Raw genomic sequence first — 24,680 nt, 5'->3', positions numbered from 1 at the left:
CTTAGTGGCGAAACCTCTGACCAGAAAAGTTTAAGCGGCTCTCCACTCATTCACCATTGTCTTGAATCTTTGATTGGGGAAGAAGCAGAGCAGTTCCAGAAGAAAGATGAGCATGATGGTCGTGACGAAAGTGAAGCTCCTTCTCCGCCAGATATTTCGGATGACCAAGTGGCGGAAACCGGTGGATTCGAGAACAATGGACTTTTGTGGGTTCCACCGGACCCAGAAAACGAAGAAGATGAGAGAGAGAGTCCTTTGTATGATGAGGAAGATAAGAGAGGAGATGCCTCAGGTGAGTGGGGATACTTACGACCTTCCGCTAGCTTTGGAAGTGGAGAGTATTTCGTAGCGAGGATCGAACAAGTGAAGAGCATAAGAAGGCTATGAAGAATGTGGTTGATGGGCACTTTAGGCTTTGCTTGCACAATTGGCAAGCCGAGAACATCCCTGTGACCGACGAAGAGGGCAAAGAGAGCTGGTTAGAGATTATCACCTCTCTTTCTTGGGAGGCGGCTAAACTTGTTGAAGCCTGATATGAGTAAAAGTGGAGGAATGGATCCTGGTGGCTATGTCAAAGTTAAGTGCTTAGCTTCCGGGTTCCGACATGATAGGTAACAGAAGCAACACAAACTTAAATTTCAATGTACTGGTGTTGAGTTCATAGTGCTTCATTTTATTCACTATGTATCTTTCACTATGTTATCTGTGGATACCTATAAAGTTTAGTCCGTGTATCATATTACAGCATGGTAGTTAAAGGAGTTGTTTGCAAGAGAAACGTGGCTCATAGGAGAATGAGAGCGAAGATTGAGAACGCTCGACTATTGATTCTAGGTGGTGCGCTTGAGTATCAAAGAGTCTCAAACAGTTATCGAGTTTTGATACTTTGTTGCAACAGGTGTTATATTTTGTTTCTTCTTCGTTGGTGGTTAGATATGGAATTTGCGTATTTATGCCTAAACTCTTTTCTTCTTGTACTTATTTTGGATTTATCAGGAAAAGGATCATCTAAAGATGGCTGTTGCAAAAGATTCACGCTGAAACGTCCAAACATACTTCTAGTCGAAAAATCAGTTTCTCGATTTGCGCAAGAGTATCTCTAGCCAAAGACATATCTCTTGTTCTAAACATTAAGAGACCACTTTTAGATCGCATTGCTCGCTGCACTGGTGCTCAGATAATTCCTTCAGTAGACCACCTCTCTTCTCAAAAGCTGGGTTACACTGTGAGAATTTTCGTGTGGATAGGTTTCTTGAAGAACATGGTTCAGCTGGTCAAGCTGAAAGAAAGTAGTGAAGACGTTGATGTATTTTGAGGGTTGTCCAAGGCCATTAGGCTTTACAGTAAGCACTCCCAGCCATTAAAATTAGAAGTATTAGAAGCAGATTTCTTATATCTGATTGCTTGATAACATTACTTCTTGTTTTTTTTTTGTGTTCTTTCTTCTTCAGATTTGCTGAGGGGTGCTAATGAAGAAGAGCTGAAAAAAGTGAAGCATGTGGTCCAGTATGGAGTTTTTGCAGCTTATCATTTGGCACTGGAGACATCGTTTCTTGCTGACGAAGGAGCCTCACCAGATCTCCCCTTGAACTCCCCAATTACGGTAGCTCTTCCAGATAAATCTATGAGCATTGAACGTTCGATATCTACTGTGCCAGGTTTCATGGTTTCCGCATATGAAAAATCTCCAACAATGCTAACTGGTTCCGAACCACAGCGAGCAAACAGTGTCCCAGCATCAGAGTTGCTTTCGACCACTGCTAATCTATCCATCCAGAAGGACATAAATCCTCTGATACCTAATGGTTCAGGTTGGCAGGCTGCCAGAGAAGTAAATCCGGGTTTCACATTTTCACGCTATAATGTTCCATTGAATTTGCCTGACCATGTGAAAGATGGAAGAAACGCAAATGTTTCTGAAAGATCTGCGCTGGCAGACACACCAGCAGACAAAGCAACTCAACAATTGAGGCAGCAGACATGTTGGACAGTTCCCTACATTCATCAGGGCAAGGCGCTGTGCCACAGAGTTCTCAAAGTAGTACGAGCGTTGTAGTAGAAAACCAGGACAATGGTTCAGAGGTTACGACCATCCAACAACAAAACGGTGAGATTCCAAAGGAACCACAATCTCAAAAAGAGGAATTTTCCTCCGGCACCCTCTGATCACCAGAGCATTCTGGTTTCCCTATCGTCCAGATCGGTGTGGAAAAGGAACTGTGTGTGAGAGGTCTCATCTCTTCGGATAAAATACTATGGTAGTTTCGATAAACCTTGGGACGGTTCTTGAGAGATCATTTGTTCGATCAGGTAAGTTTTACAATTCGTGGACTTCTTTATTTCAGCTTACATAATGATATGGTAATCCAAATATATGCTTGAATCGCAGGGTTACAGGTGTCGTTCATGTGAGAGATGCCATCAGAAGCTCACGTCCACTGTTATACTCATCGACAAGGCAGCCTTACAATATCTGTTAAGAAGCTACAAGATTATCTCTTACCTGGTGAAAAGGAGGGGAAGATTTGGATGTGGCATAGATGCCTTAGATGCCCTCGACCTGACGGCTTTCCTCCAGCGACTCTACGAGTGGTGATGTCTGATGCTGCGTGGGGATATCGTTGGGAAGTTTCTGGAGCTCAGTTTCTCAAATCACGCAGCTGCCAGTAGAGTAGCATGTTGTGGCCATTCTCTCCATAGAGACTGTCTTCGCTTCTACGGGTTACTTTTTCTTCTTGCATTTCATTCCCCTGGGGATGGAAGATGACTAAATTGTTGAAACATATCTGATTAAACATTTTGCATGTTCCCTTGCTCTAACAAGTTGTGCCTATGCAGATTTGGGAACATGGTTGCTTGCTTCCGTTACGCTACTATAGATGTTAATTCTGTCTACCTTCCACCATCAGTGCTTAATTTCAACTATGATAATCAGGACTGGATACAGAGAGAGACAGATGAGGTTAGATACCTGTGTTCCTCAGTTTTGAAATCTAACACGTTTTAACTGACTTCGCTTCCTTTCTAATTAATCAGGTGGTAAGAGAGAGCAGAGCTTCTGTTTTCTGAAGTATTAAATGCTATTAGTCAAATTGCAGCAAAAGTTTTAGGCGTCGAATTGGCGAACTCGAAGAAGTGCTGCAAAGAGAGAAAGCAGAGTTCGAGGTGATAAATTATGTTTTACACATATTAAAGAGGTTATAGAACTCAGGGATGCAAAAGAAATTTGTTCTCTCTTATACCACCAATACACTACAGTTACTATTTTAAGACAAAAGGTTCGTTTTATAACCTTCTTACATTCTTTCAGGATAATTTGCAAAAGATGTTTCACAGAGAGGTGAAGGAAGGGGAACCTCGAGTGGATATTCTTGAGCTGTACAGGATGCGCAGGCAGCTGATTTTTCAGTCATATATGTGGGATCACCGCTTGATTAATGCATCAACTTTGTCTAAGATTGAGAGTAGTGATGACACAAAGAGAGAAGAAAATGAGAAAGCACCTTTGGCTAAGAGCCAGACCCTCCCCGAGATGAATGCTGGGACCAACTCTCTTCTTACTGGCTCAGAGGTTGATCAGAATCCTGATGTTGGTTCTACTGATGAATGACACTAAGGTTCAGAAGGAAGCGGAAACAAATTTAGATTTGAATCCGGAAAAAGAAGATGGTGGAGAAGATTCTCCTAGCAAGACCTTACCTGATAGTTCTGATACTCTGGAAAATAAACTCGATGTTCGCAGGACACAGTCTGATGGCCAGATAGTTAAAAAATCTATCAGCGACTCTTGATGCAGCATGGATAGGCGAACGTCAAACATCAGGGGAGATTCCAACCAATACTAAGATCGTGCTTCCTCCTTCCTCCATGTCAAATTCTTCAACTTTCTCTCCAATAGATCTCCCAGAACAGCAAAACGAATTCAAGGTGGCGTATCCAGTTTCACCTGCTTTACCTAGTAAAGATTATGAGAACTCAGATGATTCTGTAAGCTGGTTAGGTGTGCCATTCCTCAATTTCTACCGTTCCATCAACAAGAATTTCTGCTTAGCTCTCAGAAGCTAGATACATTTGGCGAGCATAGCCCTGTCTATATTTCATCTTTAGAGAGCAGAGCTTCAAGTGGACCAAGGCTACTTCTTCCCGTTGGCATCAATGATATTGTTGTTCCGGTGTATGATGAGAAACCCACAAGTATGATCGCCTATGCCTTGACGTCAACTGAGTAATCAACGCCAAATTCTGTGTTGAGGGGAGTCTCTAGTTTCGTATCCTTCTGAACTGAATATCCTCGCCCAGTTGATGACACCATTTTTGACCCTAGCAGAAGCACACTATCAGTGGATGAGAGTATACTTTCAATGTCCTCATCTCGCAGTCTGGACCCTCTATCATATACAAAAGCTTTACATGCTCGAATCTCATACGGAGAAGATGGCACTCTTGGAAAAGTGAAGTACACAGTTACTTGTTACTATGCAAACGGTTTGAGGCGTTGCGAGGTATATGTATCCCTTCGGAGCTCGAGTACATAAGGTCTCTTAGCCGGTGTAAGAAAATGGGGAGCTCAAGGTGGAAAAGCAATGTCTTCTTTGCTAAAACCTGGACGATCGTTTTCATCATAGCAAGTCACCAAAGACAGAACTGGAATCATTCATCAAGTTCGCACCTGCTTACTTCAAATATTTATCCGAGTCTATCAGCACGAAAAGTCCAACTTGCCTGGCAAAAATCTTGGGAATCTATCAGGTACTTAACTTGAGAGAGAGATTTACTGGTCAGGTTTGATTCACTCGTGATGAGAGTGTGTATTTCTGTAAACAGTAGCAACAAAGCAACTTAAGAGCGGGAAAGAAACAAAGATGGATGTTCTGATTATGGAGAATCTCCTCTTTGGAAGAACTGTGAAGCGGCTTTAATGACCTCAAAGGATCATCCCGGGCGCGATACAACCCTGACGCTAGTGGGAGCAACAAAGTCTTGTTGGATCAAAACTTGATTGAAGCAATGCCAACCTCTCCCATCTTCGTTGGTAACAAAGCAAAACGATTGCTGGAAAGAGCTGTCTGGAACGACACTGCTTTTCTTGCAGTGAGTTTTACTCTCATGCAAATCATTTACTTTCTTTGTAAATTTTATAAACGTATGTATTGTGTTTGCGTTTGCAGTTGGGTGATGTGATGGATTACTCGTTGCTAGTAGGCGTAGATGAAGAAAAGAACGAGTTAGTTCTCGGGATTATAGACTTCTTGAGGCAGTACACATGGGACAAACATCTAGAGTCTTGGGTGAAATTTACAGGAATCTTAGGAGGACCCAAGAATGAAGCACCAACAGTTATCTCTCCAAAGCAATACAAGAAAGAAGATCAGAAAGGCCATGACGACTTACTTCCTCATGGTTCCTGATCAATGGTCCTCCGCCTAATGTTATTGCTAATAACTCCAGGTCTGATCAACCTGAAGAATCCTCTCAAGCCGGTACACGAGCAGAGTGATACATGAATCCTCATAATATATATATCAGTGTCTTTTTTTTGGGGTCTTGTATAGAAATTGTTTTTGTGCATTTGGGAACACACTATTCTTCGGTTATTATTCTTCCTTCATTGTTTTCCTCTCTTGTAGAGTTTTAGGAGATTGTCTAAGTTTTCATCAGAAAGGTGTGAGATTATTTCAATTTTTATACTGTAAAGGAATTGACATTTTCTTGTGTATATGAGATTCTTTTCTTATATGCTTGATGCTGGACACAGTCACGCTTATGTTCTTACAAAAGAGAAACAAGAAGAATCAAAATTGGCTATTTCTTTCACAGCCATTTTGAAGAGAGAACAGATTTTGATTGAAAAAAAAAATTTAAAGGAAGTCAAAGCTGCTCCATTTGATCATCATTGGCTCATGTTTTAGTTTCATCCTGTCTTTGACCATCATCCTTCTCTGCAACTCTCAATTCCTGATAACTTTTTTGCAAAAGATCATAATCTCCAACTCTCTGCCTTGAAACAAGACTAATCTGATGATATAATTAATTGAGGATTAGCAAGTAATCATACCTTGACTAAGAGCTACCATTGGACTCTGTGGGGGGCAACGAGGACTTTCATCATTACCCATTTGGCAAAATATAGTCTGATCCAAATAGCAATCATACCTTGACTTCCTTTGAATCGGATCAGTTTCACAGTCCCCGTTATCATACCTGACCCAAACAAAACATAAATCAGCTGAGACTGTGAAACTGACTTGCTTGAATTTAACTTGCCTCTGTTCAAGCATCAAAGTGTTTGATCTTACTGTTTTTTGGAGACTTTAAATCTCTTCTTTTTTTAGATGAGACTTTAATCTCTTCTTTTTTAGATGAGACTTTAATCTCTTCTTTTTTAGATGAAACTTTAATCTCTTCGTCAATAAATCTCATAAATAAAACAACACTTTAATTTGACCAAAAAAAACATGACTTTAATAATCTAAATCCAAAGAAATAATAAGGTTACGACATAAAATGAGAGTGGATTAAACATCGATTAACTTTGCGCCGAGGTGACCACAAAGTGGCAAACAAAAATCTCTTCCTCAATAAATTTCATAAATAAAATTCATAAATAAAACAATATTTTGACCCAAAAAAAAACACTTTAATAAGGTTACGACATAATGAAAAACAAAACAAAACTTTTGTTTGTTAATAGAAACTTGGCTGATAAGGCACTCCCGTCGCAGGTAACCAATGGTTCTCATTGATAAAGGCATCAACTGTGAACCTCCCTGCCTCTGCAGCAGACATAATGGGCTTGTAGCCGGCCCATTTAACTCTCTCGCTAACACCCGCTCCAGGACCCCAATTCTCATACTCTCCATAGAGTATAGTCGACGGCGGGTCAACCCCCGCATCCCACCTCATCCACCCGGCGGGCCCCACGAGCGATCCAATCTCCGACTGCATAAACACCGTGGTAGAGTACTGCTTCCACGGACGGCCGAGATAAGTCGCAGCGGTTACGTTTCCGTTGGGTGTGATAGTGCATCCCTGTATCACGGTGCCAGAGTGCTGGTCTCTCCCTTTCTGCCCTGTGCGGTGATGGTGTTGTACTGCTTAGGAAGCGGCTGACGCGGTCGGATGTTGCAGCCCTGGAAGACAAACGGCGGCGTTTCCGAATATGAAGTCGACTGTTCCGGTGACGTCGCAGTCACGGTATAATTTGACGCATGGTGTGAGGGTAGAGAGTGTCTTGGTAACCCTCGAATGAGCATTGGTAGTAGACTGACTGGTCGGATTCTGAAAGGAACGCCACGGCCTGGGATTTTTCTGGTCCGGCGGTGTTTATGATTCCCATGTCCTTCATCATGAAGCCTTTCCCTAGAACACCTGCATGGAGATGAGTGAAATCGTAAACAAGTACTTGGTCAAGTAGCAAAAAAAATATACTCTATTTGTTTCATAATGTAAATTTATGTTACTCTAAAATGTCAAATAAAACAAAATAATTCATCCAAATTATAAAAAGAGTGTAAAATATAACTAATTAAAATGTTCTCAATAGATTTAAATTTAACATAGAATTTTTCATTTTGAAGCACTCAAAACCTTCGAAAAACATTTTATATTATAAAGGGAGTTTCCAATATCTAAATTTTCAAAACAAGTCTTAAACCCTGGTTTGGTTTGAGTCAGTTTGGTTCGGTTCTAATGTGGTTCAGAAACACAAATCAAGTATAACTGATACTAAGATAAAATTTAGCAAAATGAAAAGCCTAAGATTTGGTTTGAGACATTATACATGGATTCAGTTGGTTCGGTTAAGATGCGAAACTAATGAATTTTTACTGGAGCTACTAGAATAACAAGCGTCTAAAAACAACAATTTGACCTAAAACCAATGCAGTATCTTACTGTAAGGAGAGAGTAGTATAAGTAAAGAGGGAGTAGTTACCTAACGTAGCCGTATGTAAGGTTTTGATCCCATGACGCCGAAGTTCTTGCTGCCGGAAATAATCGACTTTGACTTACCGTCACCGTAGATCATAACGTTCCACATACTCTTATCCATAACAACATTCTCCACATACGTACCAGCTTTCACGTATATTACGAACGTTGCGTTCGACTTCCTAGGGATCTTCGCCACCGCCTCATTAACCGTCCACACGTCACCGGAGCCATCCGCCGCCACCGTAACGTCGGGCGTTACACTCTTCGCCGAAAGCAACCTCCGCACCCTAGGGCACCCAAACTGGTAACGAGTTCGAAGTTAGTAGCCTTCGTCTCCTGTGAATTGGGACCCCAAAGTCGCTCAAGGTAGAGAGGATCTTAGCCACGATGGATAGGCTGTTGCTGGTGTACTCGGTGGAGTTCCTCATGGCGGAGGTAAGGTTCTGCGAGACTATGGCAGTCTTGTGCACTGACTGGTTAGGGCTGATCTCGGCGAGGGTGTCGAAACACGTCTCGTAGTATGTCGTGGCGGCGGTGAGCCACGTCTTGAGATCGTCGATCTTACCAGAGCTCAAGATGTTATTAGTACCGCCTCCAACCTCCATAGCGGAAACAGTATCGTTGACACTATCCATCGCCACGTCTAGCATCTCTCCACAAACATCAAGGGCTGATTGATGCCTTCATCGTCCGTCTCTTCGGCTAGCTTCCTCGGCAAGTCGGAGATGGATGCGAGCTCGTCGGCCACCACTTTCAGGGAAAGCCTGAAGAGAACCACCGGATCCGTCGTGTTGGATGATGGAATCTTCGAGATGCTTGAGACACAAGCATCAGGGAACCGAGTGACGCTGCACACGTTCTTGAGCGAAGCAGCTGGAGTCAGTTCAGGAGTTGAGCTAGGTGGCGAACCATGTGGATAGTTTCTCTTGCTACGAGCGACGGAGACCGACGCGCCGATGATAACCCCGAGCAGAACCAGGACGGAGGCTGCCACAAGAAGCCAACGTTTGAACGTCTTTATCTTGTAGGCTCTTTCTTGAGCTTCATCATCTACGTTGAAATATCCTTTGGCTGATTTTGGACTATCCATATAAGCCAATATCAAACGTTTCTAGGGGTTTGGATTTTTTCTTTTTGTGTGTGTTTAATCGAACCACAAGAGGTTTTGCTTTTGACTAAGTGATCATGCGGCTTTATATTAGTAGTTGAATGTGAATATTTCTTTTTACTCTACACGCAAATTCTTTTTAAGGAAATGATGATTCATGGTATGCTGTCACTAATTAATTCTAATCTATCTTCGTTAGATAGTTTCCTTCTTCGTTATGTACCATATCCTTATTGAATATTGTATATTGAATGCAAAATATTCAACCAAAGCTGGCAGAATAGGAGAAAGGTCAATGTACTATGTAGAACATATGTACCATATTGGTCGATCGGTATTATTGTATGAGAAAGGTTCTAATATTGAATTGAATGCTCAATTAAAACAAGTTTTTCATACTTCAAAGTCTAATGACCTATTTCTGTTTCTTTATCGATGTCTATTGATTATTTGTGGTTATTTATCATGTGATTTGGATTTCATTGGGGAAATGTCTTCACAATATTTTGCTTTTTTTATTGAACATTTTAATGAATGATTGTGTTTATGTCATGATTTTATTTAAGGATCTAGTCTAATATTTGTTATTAAGTCTTACTCATTTTAGTATTTTTACTATATGGAAACTTTAAATGTTTGGGATAATAACTGAATAGTATATAGTTAATGAGATATTGTGTTGATTTTACATTAATTTTGGGATCAGCTTCTTGCATTATACTACACAAGTTTTGCTGTCTGACTTCTATATATATATACCATTTACTGAAATATCGTGTTCAAAGAATATTTAGTTGTAGGGAGGTTGATTGGTTAATTTGTCCTCTACATGATTCAATTTTCCTTTATTGGAGGGTGCATTTTGTCTGCGATTCGAATGTGTGATTTCATGGTTTAGAAAGTCAATATATGAATTATAAAAGTTGTTATTACGGATATTCTCCATAAAATTGGAAACAAACAGCTGTTTGATAAGAGATGGAAACAAACAGAATGATGCCAGAAAAATGAGGCTTAATCATCAGAAAGCGAGTTCGAATGTAATTAGGGAAATTGCACCCATTAACCCTAAAAATCCAAAACTCATTAACTAAATAACCCTTGCCTCTCTCTTCTTCTTTTTTCTTCCTATCTCTCTCTACTTCTTTTTTCTTCCCATCTCTCTAAAAAACTAATTTTGCCTCTTTTTTTGTTATTGACAAATTAGTGTCTTCTCTCAGGTCCTGAAGGCTTGACTCATTTAAACGAATCGGGTAACCAACAAATCCATGACCATGAGTCGGACTACTAACAAGTTTTGTTAATTGACTATTAAACAGGTTCTAGACTCTAATGTCTATGCTAGCATTCGATGATCCACTCAAAATACGAAATAAATTAAGTAAATTCACACTTACTGGTATTTATATCTCGTTGCTAAAAAGATGGAATTTATATCTTCCGTCATGAAAAATCATTAATTTTGCAAATGCTTAAAGATGCCGAGGCAGGTATATAGGAGGTTTTGGGATCACTGGAATCGGTACTTTATAATATAGTACTAGATTCTGACCCGCCCTTCGAGAGGGCGGGTATATTTTTTGTTTTACCTTTTTTAAAAAATTAATTTTTATATTTGTGTTATTTTTAATCATATTTACGTTTAATATTAATTTAATTTAGTAAAGTTTGGTAAATATATTAAATATGCCAAATTGTATAACTATACATTTGTGCTATATGCATAATAGAGATTATTTTAAACTTTATTCTTAAAGTTTGCAACATATTATATTTATAATAGTTTCCTAATATAATTAGTCAAGAATATTTTGTACCTAAAACCCCGATTCAGAATCGACTCGAAAATCAAAGTTTCGTACTCTATTAGACTTGACCTATATAGTCGAACAGTTTTAAAGTGTTATATCCAACAACCAATATCAAATCTAACCCGCACCGAAAACTCAATTTTTTTTTTTGAAAAATGTCTTAAGAAAATAATTTTTAATAGCTATTCTATTAAAAAAACAACATGACTATTGATATAAATGTAGTCAAATTATTTTAATACAATTATTAAATTCTGACCCGCCTTTAAAAGGGTATGTTTATTTTTTGTTTTACATTTTAAATTTTTTTAATTAAGGATTGATATATTTTTTGTTTTATGTTTTAGAAAATTAATTTTTATATATGTGTTTTTAGTTATATTTGTGTTTTTCTTTGTATTATATTTTTATTAAATGACTATTAAAAGAATTTAATAGTTATATTAAAATAGTTAGACCACACTACTGGAAAAAAAGTGGGATATCTTCTTACTCACAACTTCTATGAGATTTATTCAACTTCCTGGTTATTCTCCACTGATTAGTGGTTCCAAATAAAGCTTCTTAGATCGTGGTTAATCCTGTTTTGATAAGAATCATGAAGATAATGGCATATGTCCGAACAGGCTAATCTGGAATCATATGGATAGAAGGTGGGATATCTTCTTGCTCACAACACTTATGAGATTTATTCAACTTCCTGGTTATTCTCCACTGATTAATGGTTCCAAATAAAGCTTCTTAGATCGTGGTTCATCCCGGTTTGATAAGAATCATGAAGATATCTCATATCAATAGGTCATGTTCATATTTTAATACAATAGATTAAAACCTATTATTAATTATTTAAGAAAATATTTTACACAAATATGATAACAAAAAAACACGAATATGATTTAGAAACACAAATATGAATTTTTTTTTTAAATGTAAAAAAAAATACCCGTCCTTTAAGGACGGATCAAAATCTAGTATTTTGTTAATATATATATATATATATACAAATGGGTTAATATGTTATTCACTAACTTTAAGTATATTCACATTTAATAAATAATTTTAATCAATTAACCTATTTAAAACTTGTTAAACTAAAATCCGTCATTTTCACTGTCTAGAGTAACAATTAAGCGAAGAACACTATGTATGAATGACTGGTGAGGTCCGATATTGACTATAACTGCTCTCTTTGTGAGTATATATTTTTATAAATAATAATTCCATAATAATATCAACTTAAATAGTTTTAGTAATCTTAAATTTACTTCCAAAAATATACTTTGTAGATCATAAATTTAAGTTTAGTATATTTATGTACCAAATATAAGTTCGATATTTGTTGTTTGTTGATTTATACATAGCCCATAAAATAGGAGTTTATAAATGGCTATAGAAGGTGGTTAAGTTTTTTTTAAAAAGAAGGTGGTTAAGTTTTTTTTAAAAAGAAAGTGGTTACGTACGTTTTTCAAATGCAGTTATATTTAGTTATATTTAATGTTGTTCAGTTATATTTTAGATGCAGTTATATTTAATGTCATTCAGTTATAGATGCAGCTATATTTTTAATGTGGACACAACATTTTATCAATCAGTCATACCGCTGTTTTAATAGTATTGATAGGGTTTTGCATTTTGTAAATATTTCATGTCGAAACCTGTTATCCCTTTTTTGTTTAGTATTTAATAGTTATTTGGTATCATATGTATAAAAATGTAGATAATTTTAATTAAGTAATTAATAAAATTAATTATTTTTTCTTTAGAAAAATATTCACATCTTTTATTTATCATAATATACGTTAGGGTTTTTGTGTTTGGGCATCTTGATATTTTGTTTATTAAAAATATGGGCGATAACTTATTAAATGAACCGTCTAATATTTGATTGTTTTGTTCCAGATACATTCCGACAAAAGCAATCCTTCATTTTTCGATCTCAACCCTCGGTAACTCTTTGGTAGAGAAAAGAAGATGGCAATCTCCGACAGAATGACTCAATCTTATCCTTAAAGGTAAATCCAATGTACCATACTTTATATTATTGATCTAACATAGCTTGCTCGTTATGTTTGAACATTTCGTACTCAGAATAAACATTTCTCAGATCTAACCTTTCTTCTTTTTATCTGTTTTGCATGTTGGATCGGATTACTTTCTTTCTTATTCCAATGAGATGGAAACTTCTTGCGATAACTTCAAAGTAAATAATTTCATCTTCAAATTTTATTGGGTACAAATTCATCTGGACCCAAATATACGAAAGGTATAATTTTAAATATTAATAATTATAAAATTATAGATTCATGTACAATACATGATTATTTTAAATTTATTGTAACATACATAATATTTTATTTTTTATAAAACTAAATTTGGATAAAAGTAATGTTTCTTAATTTCATAGTAATTTCTTCTAAAAATCTTTTCCCCTAATTATTCTTACTGTTTTTTTATCGCTAGGTCTGCCAATAGGAGTCCACAAACATCTCTACAAATGAAGAGTGACTATATTAATAAACATTGATAAAGGTAAAAATAATTACAGTTCATTTTTTAATTAAAATATTTTAAATTGTCCTTGTTCAATTATTTACTATATATAATATAGATTGTATTTTATAAGTATTCAAAACACACACATTGACCATTATAGTGTGACCATTTTCAGGAATTACAGATTATGTCATCCAGTCTATGGACTACAACCATTCAGCTGGAAGTTAAGTGTTTTACTAAATACCATCTAAACTTATTAGCAGAAATATTAATCATGTTTTGAGTCGTTTGCATACAATAATATATTTATGAGTAGCTTGCAGTTTTGTTACCTTTTGTCTGCTAGTACGATTCCCAAACTCTCACCAAACCCGACATTTGATGGTTTCAGGTGTGAATCACTTTGGTTTCGATCAACCAGTGCAGCTTCCATGGCCTAATCTCATCAGGGTAAACCATTTTTGGCTTGGAATACATTGTGAGAAAATTGTGCTTGCTTTGAGGTTAAAACGTAGTATATATAAGAAAAGTAAAGATATTTGATTTAGGATTTCTTATTGAATATAGTTAGAGAATATAGGCCGTCAGTTATGTAAAATAACATATCTTGACAATCAATTTTTCTCAATTAATAGAAAAATCAATTTTCAGTATTTTATAATAGATATTTGAGTTAATAATATCTCAGCAATTTCTTGTTTTGATTTTTTCTTATTGGTATGTTGAAGATTGCAAGTATAATGATTGGTCGGGTATTTATGCTTTAGTATATTCCCTATTGTTATGTAAATCTACACTTCCTCAAAATGAGTTAGTTTTGTTGCCGATTTTTTTTTTGGTTTTGATTACGTATACTGAGATTTTTTTAATTATTGAATATGAAAATATTTAAAATACAATGATTTGGATATTTTGTATATATAAGTGAAGAGGAAATCTATACCGTTAATTTCTCAAGATATGGATATTTTGTATATATGTTTATTCCATTGATGCTGCTTTTAAACCGAGATGTTATTTGTATGATTAACACTTTTTAATATTAATAAATAAATTAATGAATTAAAAAATTATTTGGGATTTAGGGGTTCGTTGGTATCCCATATAAACAGGAATATGAACAGTGTTATGTTTAGATATTAATTATTTTCAGTGGAGCATCATGTGTGGTGGAAGCTATGAACGGTTGAAATATTTTTTTTTTGCTTGAATGAATGGTTGTAATATTGATATGGAATAATGTATAGTTGTAATGTTGAAGTTTGCAAAGAATCGTAGATGGAACTTGATGATCTAAATTTATATGTACAATATTTTTTTCGTGCATATAGTGTTTAAGCAATGAAAAAGAGTATTATAGCAATTGAAGATGGTTTAAAACGCTTAGTTTGTATATGCACGATAACAAAGATATATTAAAAGTATAATTGTACATGGTTAATTAACAAAAGAATCGTAAAAAGATCATACGAAATCAGGAGATGTTATCTGTAATTAAAATAAAAGAATAATAACAAAAACATTTAATAAAAATTATAGCATAAAAAAGCTAGTGGTATAGAATGGTAAATAATACTGAAACAGGAGGGCACCTCGAAAAAGGGCCTTCTGTTTTAATAGTATTGATGCATGTATAGCAAGATAGTTTCATCTGTTTTATAGAACACTGTATAATGACATTATGAAGATAAACAAATATATGAAGAATAAAAGTTGAGACAAGTGGATAAATATACCCAAATCACACTGAAATTGGGAAACTACCCTAAACCATAAAAAACTCATTTCCACTGTAGACATTTGTGTTCATTTTTCCCGTTTTGCCCCTACCTGAAATTTTCAATCTTGTTTCTCTTTCTTGCCCAAATTCAAATATCTCTCATTTATCATTTTTCCTTCTATTTTTTTCAACATTTATTAAAACTAAAGATTTTTCCAAATCAATTGATCTTCTTCTTCAATCTCCAAATCATCACCAACTCTATTTTTTCGATATTACATCTTCGTCATCGTAACATCAATAACGTCAATTTTGGTGCATCCGCAAGTGAATATTAGATTCAAAAAAGCCAAACATTCCAAAAGGATTGCTGGTTTTAGGATTTTATGGCTTTAGCTGCAATTAGTTAAGAGGAGAGAGAAAAACAGTACATAAAAAAAAAATTATTAGTATGTTAATAAAGTAAGTTTAAGCTAAGCTGTAACATTACATGTTATAGAAATTGTTAGTTGATAACTTGTTCAATAGAAAAATATATGAACAAAAATAATGACTCAAATCTAATATATTATTTACCATATATACTACAATGTTAGATTATATATGCTACAATAATTGTTACCCGCTAAACTATACTAGTTGAAGAGATAATGAATTAGTTAACACAATAACATACTTTGTAACTTCTAATAAAATATATATTAGTTAACAATAGCTAGTTTAATCATTTTGCTAACCAATATTAAAAACGATAACAAGTTTTGTAACAATTAACCAAATATGTATCAGTTAATAACAAAATATTATATAAAAATGTAAACTGTTATATGACTTGTTAATATACTAACTTATTTCATAGCATTTAACAAACTATTTATCAGTAAACACAAACTATTTTAAACATTTTACAAACCATTTTAAAAGGCTATCAAGCTGTTTTATAACAGCTAAGTAAACATTTATCAACTAATGATGATATATTTGTGAAAAATGTCGACATCTACTAGTTTAATAACAATTAACCAAACATGCATATGCTCACAAGTAAATACTTGATTTGTAGCATCTAATCAAAAAACTACCAGTTAACTTAATGAATCTCGACTACAAACACTTATAACTAAAAATATAAAATTCAGGTTTCATCAATGTTGGAAAAACTCACTATTCTTTTATTATACAGCCAATCAATACGACTATGTGCTTTTACCAGTGCGTGAATCGAAGAGATCTGACATGTATAGATAACAGAATCGCTTAGAACATTCATATTATGGTTGAGATTGAGTAAAAAAAGAGAGAGAGATTGGATTAGAAGAACTCAAGTGAGAAAAATACTTTGCAGATTCATACTCTATAATAATCGAAATATATGTACCTGTGACTGATTCACATCTTTGAAAATAGAAAAGACAAGGAAAAAATATTTGTAAATTAATAGGAAAGAATGTGTTTAGTGATCTTACGGAAATACAAAAAAGAGAGAAAAAAAGATGGGCAAGAAAATAATAGGAAGAGATAAGAGAGAGAAGGTAAATGAGATAGTTTGGGCAGAGGCACTTCTGTATTATAAAAATATCAAGAGTGTCAAAATCAGTGTAAGAGACAAGAGAGAGAAGGTAAATGAGATAGTTTGGGCAGAGGCACTTCTGTATTATAAAAATATCAAGAGTGTCAAAATCAGTGTTAGGGTATTTTGCAAATATTGGTTTTTTTGGTGTATATAGAACCTAATTTCTCATAAAAGTTTCGTTGACAACAAAAAAGTGAAAGTTTTAAGAGATTTGTCCCGAGAGAAAAAGTTATAAGAGAACACGTACATGTTTTTTTTTAAATCACGAACATAAATCATCACCATTATCAACATGCAACATCTCTTTTTTTTTTTTTTTTTTTTTTTAAACTAGGATGTTCAAGGCCCGAAGGCCCGTAATCACCCTAGGCCCGGAGCCAGCCTTTGCTGATACCTTTAAGTGGCGTAAAGCACTCCGTGGCCATGCTGTGACATTCGATATGGCCGACATTCGTACCCGCGTCCCCTTGAATGGTGGACTTTGCAGGACGACCGTTACCGTTCGGCCACTAACACATGGTTAACATGCAACATCTCTTATCTCACAATTCCATATTCTGAAGGCCCAAAATTTCCCATTCTCTTATCTCGTTTCCAATACTACGATCTAGAGTCCTAGACAAAATTGAAGAATACATAACGCAAGGAAACAAACAACATTATGATTTATTTATTAAATCAATAATTATTCGACCAACAACAACATGTAGGAATAAACAACAATAACATCTCAAAGACCAAGCGAGAAAGGGAAACCGGTCGAAGTTAACCAGCTTCCACCACCAATAAACTGACCGGCCGTATATGGCTCAGCTTCAGCAGCATTTGTTATTACCTTAAAGCCTTTCCACTTCACTCTATCTCGAGTTCCAGCTCCTGCTCCCGTGTTCACATACTCTCTGTATGTCAGAGTGTCCAATGCGAAAGTTTTGTCCCATTCGAACCACCCTTCTGGTCGGATCACGTCAGAGATATCCGACTGCATTATCACCGTGTGCGAATACTCCTTCCACGGCCGACCAAGATACGTCGGAAAATTATTTTTCACAGACAGTAAATCTGACGTGGCACCAATCCGACAATTCTGGATAACTATTCCGGTGTTTTGGTTAGGATCAGTCCGTCCTTGGGCAGTGACCATGTTTTTCTGTCCTGAGTTTGGTCGACGGGCGTGGATATCGCAGTCTTGGAAAACAACGGCAGCGTTTCCAAATATGAAGTCGACACTTCCGGCAATGAAACAGTTGACGAAGAACTGACGGTTAGAGTGGACGTAGAGGGTGTCTTGGTAAGCTAGCATGTCGCATTGGTAGAAAGCGGAGAAGTCAGAACCGACACGTAGAGCCACCGCTTGTTCCTTCGACGGCCCTGCTGTGTTTTGGAAAGTGATGTCACGCGCTAAAAATCTTTCACCGACGGCAGCTAGGTTCCATAAAAGAAAACATCAATTAGTTTAGCGATATCATTAGCTTTAGAAAAGACGCATGCTTGTTTAGCGGGAATCTCACTTTAGTTTAACGGATATACGCTTTTATTTTCTTATAAAATATTTTAGAATATAAAAAAGGTCATGCAGACTTGAGTGTATATCATAAGTGCCATTAGTGCAAGTATCCATAGAAAACATCAGTTAAAAATTAAGATGTAAATAACATTATTTAAAAAAAAACATTATTTAAATATCCATAACATTATTATTATTTGTGTTACTAAAAATAACATTTTTGTCAAAAAAAGAAAATAACATGATTTAAATTTTTTGAATATCTTAAAACTTGAGAAATTTTTGTAAAATATATCAAATGAGACATTTGAAGTACTTCTGCATTGCTTAAAAAAAGTACTTCTGCAAGCGTTTCTGAACTTTTTGAGAGACTCAAGGCAATTTAAACTTGATATATTTTTATAAAATTTCTTAACTTTTGAAATATTCAAACAATTTAAATATTTTACAGATATATATTATTTTAATATTGTTATATTATCTTATTATTTTGGGATTTTTTTATTGAAACTGATTTGTGCATTAAATTAAAAAGGATATTATTTGGGGATTTTAGGTACTTGCATTAAGTGTACTGACACTCTATGAATGATGTGACAAATGTAAAACAATGGACAAGATCGGATTGAAAAGTCAAGAGCAATGAAACAAGAGTAGAAAAACAAAGGTGGCAAAGAGAAGAGGTTATCAAAGTAAAGGCTCTCTTCACGAGTGGATGGAGCCATAAACCCAATCCACATAACGTGACCTGGCAAAGCATATGAAATAAAGCCAAGAAAACCGATGGATTGAGACTTGCACATGATTCTCAGACCTAACTAACAGTTTGTTTGGTGATGGTAGTTCAAATTCACATTTAATTTTATCTCGGTACTATGCTGGGTATGAAATTATATGTTGTAGTGGATAATATAACCAAGACATCTCCGATGTATTTTGATATTTTTATCTTTCAAATAGAAAAATTATATAACAAAATTGGAATTTGCTCAAATGTATCTTCATAAAAAAGCAATAGTGAAAAATAGAGAATCACTATTTCCTTCTTTATTTATAGAAAAAAATAGTGCTATTTATTATAGAGAAAAAAATAAAAGTATGATGGAACAATTTCAGTTTTAAATGTTATCATAGAAGTGAAAATATCAATGAGTTAGAGATATTTTATAGCATCATGAGGCTAAAAAAACCAAAATATTTTTACAATTTAAAAATTATTAGTTAATGAAGAACCGATTATCGGTTTTTCTCTTACTTTTTCATTTTTCTTTATTGTTTTTTTTTAAAACTGAATTTTCAATTTCCCATGCCCTAAAATCTACATGTGTCTATTTTCAACATAGGCATATGCACTTTATCCGATATCTTAAGCCGCATCCAAACCCAATATAAAAATTCGAACCAAAGTAACATAATATCGAATGTATATTGAGTTAGGAGAAATTAGATATTAGAAATCGAATGAGTAATATTCAAACCCGAATAGATATCTAAAGATAACTGAATATATATATTCTTATATTTCTAATTTAGTTCTCTCATTTTATTCGAAATATTTATATTGATGCTACACATAGTTTAAAATCAGATAATATACATAAAATTATGGATTAATACTCACTTGAAACATGTCAAATCTTTTGTTTCGTGCATTAAGAAAAACTATATCCAAAATTTCAATACAATAAGTTTTTAGATTAATCATTTAATCTATTAAAAATTAAAAAATCATTTAAGTTAAATGTATATTTTTAAATACAAGAAATTTGAAAATAGTTTATTTTTTCAAAATCTAAATATCTGAACCAAACCTAAAATAATCGTATCCGAACCAAAAATATCCGAACTCGACCCGAAGTTTAGAAATACCGAACGAGTTTTACATCTATATACCGAAATACCCAAAAATCCAAAATACTCAATCTGAATCTGAACGGATATCGAACATTCACCCCTATTTCAACCCAGCATATTTCTCCACCACAACAAATGTCGCATCGTGTAAAATTAACAAAATACTATTGTAATCTTTTTTTTTGAGCAACAAATTACTGTTGTAATCTATCTAGAAAACTAATAACTAAATCTCTAGAGGTTAAAATCTTGTATTCACAAAGTTGGTTAATGAAAGTTGTAGTTGAGCCAAAAGAAAAAAAAAAACTAATAACTAAAATTGCTTACCAACGGTGGCGGAGTCGAAGGTGCTGCTACCGTCGACGACGTTTCTACTTGCGGTAATAATAGTTTTTGTCCGACCATCTCCCATAAACATTATATTCTTTTTCTTCTTGGCCACATCCACATTCTCTCTATAAACTCCGGCTTTTATATGTATTACATACCTCTTATTACTATTCTCCGGGGCCGCGGCAACCGCAGCTGCCACACTTGTGAATGTACCGCTACCATCAGCCGCCACGGTAGCATCGGCTTCCACTGTAGACCCTTGAAGAAGCCTCCTATCTCCTGCGGATAACCAAGTCGGCCACCCCTCCGCGTCTAACTCTCCGACGCTAGCAATATCTGCGGCCACCGTAGTCTCCTCCTCCTTGAGTTTACGGTTGTTTGAGGTGACTTTAGCTTTTGGCTCGAAATTGGCTATATCGGTATCAGTCATGTTCTTGATCATTGCTAGTGCATTGCTGCACATGTGCTCTACGTGCATCTACACATAAGTATTTAGAAACAATCGCGTTATCGACAAGTTTATAGATTTAAATGTCTCTTCTCCAATAATAGCAATTCATACAATGAGACCAACATTAACTAACAACATTTCACTGTACCAAAATAAATACTGAAAAATATAAAAATGTTAAAGTGATGTAATGGGATATTAATGTTACCCATCTATAAGTTTTTGGCACTATATGTATATTCATTAAAAAAAACCCAATCAGTAACCCCACGAGTAAAGCCATTTAAGATTCCATAAATTTAGCAAACCAAAACAAATGCATTTCATCGACATTTGCAGTTGTATAGACTTTTTCAATGCTGACTATAGGGAAAACGGCCATTTCATACCCAACATATTATAATATGTTTAATTCATACCCGATTTATATGGTCGTGCCAAAACATACCTGAACTTATATGATCGTGCTAAAATATATCCAATTTATAATTTTTCGGCAAAATCATACACCAGTCGCCACATCAGCTGCCATGTCATCTACTTTTGTTCGTGTGGATGCAATGTCAGCTAATTTTACTGACGAATATGTCATGTGTATAAAAAAATTTTAAAACTAAATAATTTTCTTATAAAAATAACTTTTAGAAAATGTAAAATTTTATAATTTTTTATTATTTAGTAAAATTAACAAAACATAATTTAATTAAATTTTAATCTTATATAAAAGATATATTCGTAAATATTCTGATCATATAAAAAATCGTCTTTATAAGAGTTATATATTTATTTCAATGATTCAAAACTAATGCTAGTGTTACAGACATGTTACCCTTGATTAATCATGGTTGTGTTAATCTAAAATTTTAAATATAAATAATATACTCATAATTAATAAAACATAAAAATGAATCATATTACGCTTTATTAATCATGAGTATGTTATTTACATTTAATCTAATTTTTTAAATGTAATAACATACCAATGATTAATAAAGCGTAAAAATAAATTATGTTACACTTTATTAATCAAGTGTAAAAATAAATTTCTTACATTTTATTAATCATGGATATTTACATTTAAAAAATAGATTAACAAAACCATTAATCAAGAGTAACACGTCCTCGACACTAACATTGCATTTGAATCATTACAATACATAAATAACTCTTATAAAGACGATTTTTGATAGGATCAGAAATATATCTTTTATATAAGATTAAAATTTAACTAATTAATTAACTTTTGTTAATTTTACTAAATATTAAAATTATAAATTTTACATTTAAAAAAAAATATTTTTATAACAAAATTATTTAGTTTTTTCTTTAAAATTATACATATGGCATATTCGTGAGTAAAATTAGCTGACGTTACATCCACACGAACAAAAATAGATGATATGGCATGTGATGTGGCGACTGGTGTATGATTTTGCCAAAAAATTATAAGTTAGGTATGTTTTGACACGATCATATAAATTCAGGTATGTTTTAGCACGACCATATAAGTCAGGTATAAATTGAACATATCGCGATATGTTGGGTATGAAATGACCGTTTTCCCGCTGACTATATCTTTAAATAATACTAGATCTGACTGGGCAGATCTTAGTTTTTATGATATATATAAAATTTTGAAGGGCACAACTTGTACTACTTTGTTTGCTAAAGTAAATAATATATTTCGTCACTATATTATGATAACTCAATCGTCTATGATTAATGTTGAGAGTTTTAAAGATTTTAGTACAATTTTTACAAATTTGGTTGTCCTTTCGTGTATATTTTTTTAGGGAAAATTCCATAAAAATACCCGAACTAAATTTTGTTAAGCTTTTTAATACCCAAACTTTTTCACTACCCAATTTAATACCTCAACTAATTATTTTGTTTATTTTAATATCCAAACTTTTAAAATTGTGCCCAGTTTAATACCCGAACTTTATTTATTTTAATAAAAATACTAATAAGTTTCAAATAAAATTTTAAAAATCTCTAAAATTTACAAAATAAACTCAGAAAATTCTAATTTTTTGGTGTCTGAGAAATAAAAATAACTAAATAGTGTAAAATATTAAATTTTGTAATAAAATTTCTAAGTTTTAAATATTGTATTTATTTTTTTCTGAAATACAAAACGAAATTTATTTTTATTATTCAAATTCATTTATTTTTTGAAAAAATAAATTTTCCATGTTTATCTACCTTCTTTTCTAAATCTTAAAATAAAATTAGAATTTTTAATATTTTTTCTTAGACTTTTGAGATTTTATTAAGTTTTGTTTGAAACTTATTAGTATTTTTATTTAAATAAATAAAGTTTAGGTATTAAAGTAGGTACAATGTTAAAAGTTTGGGTATTAAAATGAGCAAAATAATTAGTTGATGTATTAAACTGGATAGTGAAAAAGTTTGGGTATTAAAAAACTTAACAAAATTTAGTTCGGGTATTTTTATGGAATTTTCCTTTTTTTTAAATAAAAGGTCAATGTTTCAATTCTCTATATAGTAGAACCACTTTTTGTAATTTTTATCACATGTGTTGGATCAGTTATATAGTTACATAGATGATGAATAATTTATATATTAAGAAATTTGAGGATTATATTAAAAGTTAATAAAAACACAAATCAACAATACAAAATATATATATTAGATATTCAATGTTATGTTAATAAGATAGATATTTAAATAACATGAGCCGTTACGGGTAAATAAATAATGTCTTTTACGTACCAGACCCTTCAACAAGGCCTTGCGGACTTTCTTGTCAGCCCTGTCATGAGAAAAGCCGTCTAGACAAGTCTCCTGGTTGGTAATGGCGGAGCTAAGTAGGGTTTTGAGATCGCCGGCGTGTTCCCGGAGAGGCTTCTTGTTAGGATACAAATGGAGATCTTCCACCGCCTCGTGAAGCTCATCAAGCGTCTCATCAATAGTCTCCAAACAGTCATGAAGTGCCGTCTTCTCGCGAGTAGTTAGTCCTTTCCTATTCTTGATCAGCTTCTTCACCGTGAAGTAGTTGTGTTCCACGGCAGTTGTCGTGAGGTTAAGCGAAGCCTCGATGACGTCTTTCTGCGACGTAAGCTTGACGCCTCCGGAGGTGGATACTGCGGAGATGCAGAGCTCAGGGTAACGCGTGGAGCTGCATGCGAATGTTAACACGGCGTGAGATGACGGAGATAGAGTTCGTTTTCCCTTTTCGTTGGTTTTCGAAGCTCCCACGGCGATTCCAACCACGGCGGTTACGAGGAGCAAGGCTACGGCGGCAGAAAGTAAAACAAGTTTTTTACTTCTTCTAAAATTATATTTGGAAAAGAGTTCTTTGATAGATAATGCCATTTCTTGACACTGATGAGTGAGTGGTGAATGTGCTAGTGAAGAGTAGGTGTTTATATTGATATCAGACACGATATTTATTAATGGATTTATATCTCGACTCTATTATTTGAGTGGGGTTATAGACTTATAGTAAAATGAAACATGTTATCAAGGCACTATGGAAGATAAGATTATTTTTTGGTAAAAGAATATAATTTCGATTATTCGAATTTCAAAGATGTACTATTGTTCTGTTTCCCAAATTAAAACAAGTTCAACCGTAACGTTCGCTGTTTTGCTTACAAGTTACTACTTACTAGTGATGGACTGTCACCACTTTCGCCTAGCCTCATTTTTGTTGTTGTTAAACTGCATATATTATATGTTTAGAAAAAAACTGCATATATTATATTTTGTGTTCACATCCATTGATTCTTGATACTTCTTTTGGTTAGTTTGATACTGCCTTTAGGAGTTGACAAAAACAGCTTTACTGAGTGACGCTGCTTATTGATATTGATGGAGCTTATGATGAGAAGTGGGTTTGCTAACGGATATCCTTTACAAATTGTTGACTGAA

At 34.2% G+C, this 24,680-nt stretch overlaps 1 protein-coding gene, 1 long non-coding RNA gene and 2 pseudogenes across 2 annotated transcripts; 2 read left to right on the top strand and 2 right to left on the bottom strand.

The window, feature by feature from the left end:
- Window positions 1-5,548, top strand: part of LOC130500716 (1-phosphatidylinositol-3-phosphate 5-kinase FAB1B-like) — a 5,944-nt pseudogene extending 396 nt beyond the window's left edge.
- Window positions 5,549-6,684: 1,136 nt separating this feature from the next.
- LOC130500714 (pectinesterase 1-like) lies at window positions 6,685-9,044 on the bottom strand (annotated as a pseudogene).
- Window positions 9,045-12,848: 3,804 nt separating this feature from the next.
- Window positions 12,849-13,593, top strand: LOC130500715 (uncharacterized). The gene is made up of 3 exons (XR_008939276.1): window positions 12,849-13,114; window positions 13,312-13,380; window positions 13,520-13,593. It is a non-coding gene; the product is annotated as an uncharacterized LOC130500715 (long non-coding RNA).
- Window positions 13,594-17,286: 3,693 nt separating this feature from the next.
- LOC108832983 (pectinesterase/pectinesterase inhibitor 3) lies at window positions 17,287-24,152 on the bottom strand. The gene is made up of 3 exons (XM_018606435.2): window positions 23,519-24,152; window positions 20,326-20,809; window positions 17,287-18,062 (listed from the first exon to the last, which is right to left on the bottom strand). The coding sequence occupies exons 1-3, from the start codon at window positions 24,119-24,121 to the stop codon at window positions 17,371-17,373; spliced, it is 1,779 nt and encodes a 592-aa protein (XP_018461937.1). The 5' UTR covers window positions 24,122-24,152; the 3' UTR covers window positions 17,287-17,370.
- Window positions 24,153-24,680: the final 528 nt, after the last annotated feature.

This window comes from Raphanus sativus, unplaced genomic scaffold (assembly GCF_000801105.2).
Source record: "Raphanus sativus cultivar WK10039 unplaced genomic scaffold, ASM80110v3 Scaffold0018, whole genome shotgun sequence".
NCBI classification, from domain to species: domain Eukaryota; kingdom Viridiplantae; phylum Streptophyta; class Magnoliopsida; order Brassicales; family Brassicaceae; genus Raphanus; species Raphanus sativus.
The sequence above is the reverse complement of the archived record's forward strand: the minus strand, read 5'-3'. Positions and strand labels throughout refer to the sequence as shown.

Bases quoted from the DNA above. Each gene is read 5' to 3' on its own strand.
- LOC108832983 (XM_018606435.2), bottom strand. From the start codon at position 24,121: ATGGCATTATCTATCAAAGAACTCTTTTCCAAATATAATTTTAGAAGA. The intron at 20,810-23,518 runs GTACGTAAAAGA...ACTTATGTGTAG, and splicing joins AGGCCTTGTTGAAGGGTCTG to ATGCACGTAGAGCACATGTG. The intron at 18,063-20,325 runs GTAAGCAATTTT...TATGGAACCTAG, and splicing joins CTTCGACTCCGCCACCGTTG to CTGCCGTCGGTGAAAGATTT.